Source organism: Syzygium oleosum, unplaced genomic scaffold, assembly GCF_021117445.2.
Source record: "Syzygium oleosum isolate NSW1041296 unplaced genomic scaffold, Sole_v2.1 Sole_v2.10, whole genome shotgun sequence".
NCBI lineage: Eukaryota > Viridiplantae > Streptophyta > Magnoliopsida > Myrtales > Myrtaceae > Syzygium > Syzygium oleosum.
In genome coordinates this window covers 266,705-270,013 of record NW_026607494.1, presented here as the reverse complement: position 1 = coordinate 270,013, position 3,309 = coordinate 266,705, and the positions used below count along the sequence as shown (strand labels likewise).

Below are 3,309 nucleotides of genomic sequence, written 5' to 3'. Positions count from 1 at the left end.
GCCTTATCTGAGGTTTTTAGCAAATCAACCCCCTAAAAATTGTTATTAGGCCCTCAAAATTTCCAGTCTGTATAATGAGACCCCAAGGAACAATTTTATAATTTTGATTTTTTGCAAAGGAGGACTCTAACTTTATCAAATTCGGAGAAACATCTTTTGGATTCCAAATGAATGAAAATCAGATCTGAACACAGATACTGATTAGATCATAAAAATTCCTTTTGAAAATCCAAATGAATTCCGATTTTAATGAAATTAGTATCACTGGAAAGACACTACAAAAAAAGTTGGTTTTAGCGACAAATTTTGCCACGAAAAATTTGGCAAAATTCGTCGCTAAACGAATTTGCGACGAAATTAGCGACGGAAAAAAATTCGTCGCTAATAGGCCGTCGCAAAATTTTGCGACGGAAAATTTCAATTTTTGTCGCTAATTTGCGACGAAAAAAATTTCGTTGCAAAATTCATCGCTAATTATTCGTGGCAAAATTCGTGGCTAATTCGTCTCAAAATTCGTCGCTAATTATTTGTGGCAAAATTCGTCGCTAATTTGCCACGAACTGTATTCGTGGCAAAATTCGTTGCTAATTATTCGTGGTAAAATTTGTCGCTAAATATTCGTGGCAAAATTCGTCGCTAATTTGCCACGAACTGTATTCGTGGCAAAATTCGTCGCTATTTTTTTCAAATTTTTTTTTTGTTGGTCGCGAAATTGCGACGAAATCTTTTCGTGGCAAAAATCATTGCTAATTATTCGTGGCAAAATTTATCGCTAATTTGCAACGAACACATTTCGTGGCAAAATTCGTGGCTAATTTGACACCAAATTTTTTTTGTCAGTATTTTGCGGCGAACTTATTCGTGGGTAATTTGCCACGAACACATTTCGTGGCAAAATTCGTGGCTAATTTGCCACCAAGTTTTTTTTTTGGTCAGTATTTTGTGACAAACTTATTCGTGGCAAAATTCGTCACTAATTTGCCACGAAAAATTTTGACTTTTGCCACGAACATTGTTCCGAAATGAATTTGACGACGAATTTTAATGAATAATTTAGCGACGAAGTCTGCGACGAATGTTGTTTAGGGACGATTTCGATTTGAAATCTAATTAACAGTAATTATAGAATTTATATTTAACATTGATAGAATCACAGTCAAGACAAGAACAAACACAAAAAAGAAAGAAATGGAACAAAGCACTAAATTTGTATGAAAAATCCTTGAGAGGATCCAACAAATTCAACTGCTTCAAATCCAGTTCGCTCTCTTGTTGCAAACTGTTGATCTTGCCAAGAAGTTCTTTCATGTAGTCACGTAGTCACGTAGTCTATAGTGTCTCCAAGAATCGAAGTCCTGTCCATCTGCAGCGCAAACATCACAATATCAAACTCCTAACCCCTCTTAATTTTTTCACATCTATTCAACAGCAGAAAGAGGGGTGTTCAAAAAAGAATATATTAGGCTATGCTCACACAAAAGACCAATTCCAGAGGGCATGTATGCAAACCGAACGCTTATTGTCATGTAGCATAAAGAATGATAGAAGTACCTCTTGCATTAACTTAGTGAACCCAGGGCACAATTCTCTGCGAACTGACTCGTCAAAAATCTAATCCAAAGTGAGATCTTGTAAAGCCACCAAAAGTGTTCTCTAATATGTCAAGTCCTGCCTAGTTTGCAAAGACGAAAACTGGAATAGACTGCCAAACCAAAAGGAAGACCATCATTAATCATTCCTAATTACATACATGGCAAAATTCACTTTTAACAATTTCGAGTAATACAAATAACAGATAACAACACAATATGGCATCATAATCATTCCAAAGATTCTTCAAAGAATCAGTGCCAAGTAATTCAGATCCCAACAACTCTGTTCCTAGAATGCACGTGCGTGCGTGAACAAGGGAGAGAGATAGCCGAGCATTAGCTTGATTAGTCCATTGTCTCTCGCGTACATGTGCAAAAACAGTTGTTGAGCTTATAACAGTTGTTGAACTTTTAACAGAATCGATACATGTGCATTAAACAAATGCAATAACTAATAACTTGTCCTATAAATAAATAGATAATGCTGAAGCAAGCTTTCCCTCGAGTTTGGAAATTTTAACTAGCAAGGATCATCATCAGCAATCTCATTATCATTGTGTCGCCCATCATTATGCCCATCACCTACTGGATTAGTGGGAGGTATAGGAAGAACGTCATCGTGATCGAGGTTGAGGTGTCGCATGATCAATTGCAAATGTTGTTTCACTCCTCTTATTTCTTCGTCCTTCTATACAAGTAAATGTTTCGGTTGGTTCAATTCTTGGGTCATTTGCTCCTCGTGTTGTGTCCTCCTTAAAAAAGCCGCATTAGAGGATGAAGTTGCAGCAGCCGGCGTTGTGTATATCCTTGACAAGGATCCCATCCCAAATATTTGACCTCTTCTCATTCCACCCGATGCCTCCACCCATAATGCCATACTGTTAACCGATGGCTCGGACGCAACAACACCATCATCATCACCACCACTAGCAGCAGTGCTCGTTACAAGTTCATCATATTTGTCCTACATTAACAATATAGATAAAAATAAAAAAACTTCATTAATATAACTACAAAATATAACCTTACATACCTTAATAGCTTTTGCTCGATTGCCAGTCCATGTCTTATCTTTTTTCTGAAATGTGCATTCAAATGTAGCTATAAATGTCGGTTCCGTCCCCAATTCATCTACCTACAAAATATAAACATAAATGAGTAATCATTGAATTAACTTACAACATGTTTAACAGACTTACCATTCTTTTTCTATGCTCCCCGATGTTGATAGAGCCCCCAGCATATGTGGCAGACCCTTCACTAGAACTAGAAGCTCGATTCTTCTTATTTATTTCACTGATTTGCTTATGCTTTTCGGTGTCCCAAGTTCTCTTAATTTCCGTCCAATTGTCAGCTGCAATAAAATCCGATTTTTCTTGACTTCTCTTTGCTCTATTCATCACATTTCGCATGTGATCACCGGCTTTCTTCTTAAAAATTCTTCTAACTTCTTTCTCTTCCGCTTGATCCCACCTGAACTTCCGATGCAAGCAATCAATAGAAAAACAATTGTACACTCAATATGCTAAACCGAACTTAGTTTGTGAGAAAATAGAAGGACAAAACTTACCTTGAACTTATTCCACCACAATTCCTTTACTTCTTTTGGAGCAGTGGTCAAACTACTATACTGCCCCATCCAACAGTTATTGATTATTTTATTAAGTTTCCTCACAACATACGTAGCATCCGTGAATCTGCAAATAGGTTATAACGA

The 3,309-nt window shown here is 36.8% G+C and overlaps 1 protein-coding gene across 2 annotated transcripts; it reads right to left on the bottom strand.

Moving 5' to 3' along the window:
- Window positions 1-2,258: 2,258 nt before the first annotated feature.
- Window positions 2,259-3,047, bottom strand: LOC130139193 (uncharacterized). 2 transcript variants are annotated; one of them, XM_056315630.1, is made up of 2 exons: window positions 2,792-3,047; window positions 2,259-2,556 (listed from the first exon to the last, which is right to left on the bottom strand). In XM_056315630.1, the coding sequence occupies exons 1-2, from the start codon at window positions 3,002-3,004 to the stop codon at window positions 2,281-2,283; spliced, it is 489 nt and encodes a 162-aa protein (XP_056171605.1). In that variant the 5' UTR covers window positions 3,005-3,047; the 3' UTR covers window positions 2,259-2,280. The 2 variants fall into 2 exon arrangements, 1 of the variants encoding a protein (XP_056171605.1); XR_008817379.1 differs by lacking the exon at window positions 2,259-2,556 and adding an exon at window positions 2,625-2,727.
- Window positions 3,048-3,309: the final 262 nt, after the last annotated feature.

Coding starts and splice junctions, on each gene's coding strand:
- LOC130139193 (XM_056315630.1), bottom strand. CDS start 3,004: ATGCGAAATGTGATGAATAGAGCAAAGAGAAGTCAAGAAAAATCGGAT. Junction 2,557..2,791: donor GGGAGCATAGAAAAAGAATG/GTAAGTCTGTTA, acceptor TTGTTAATGTAG/GACAAATATGATGAACTTGT.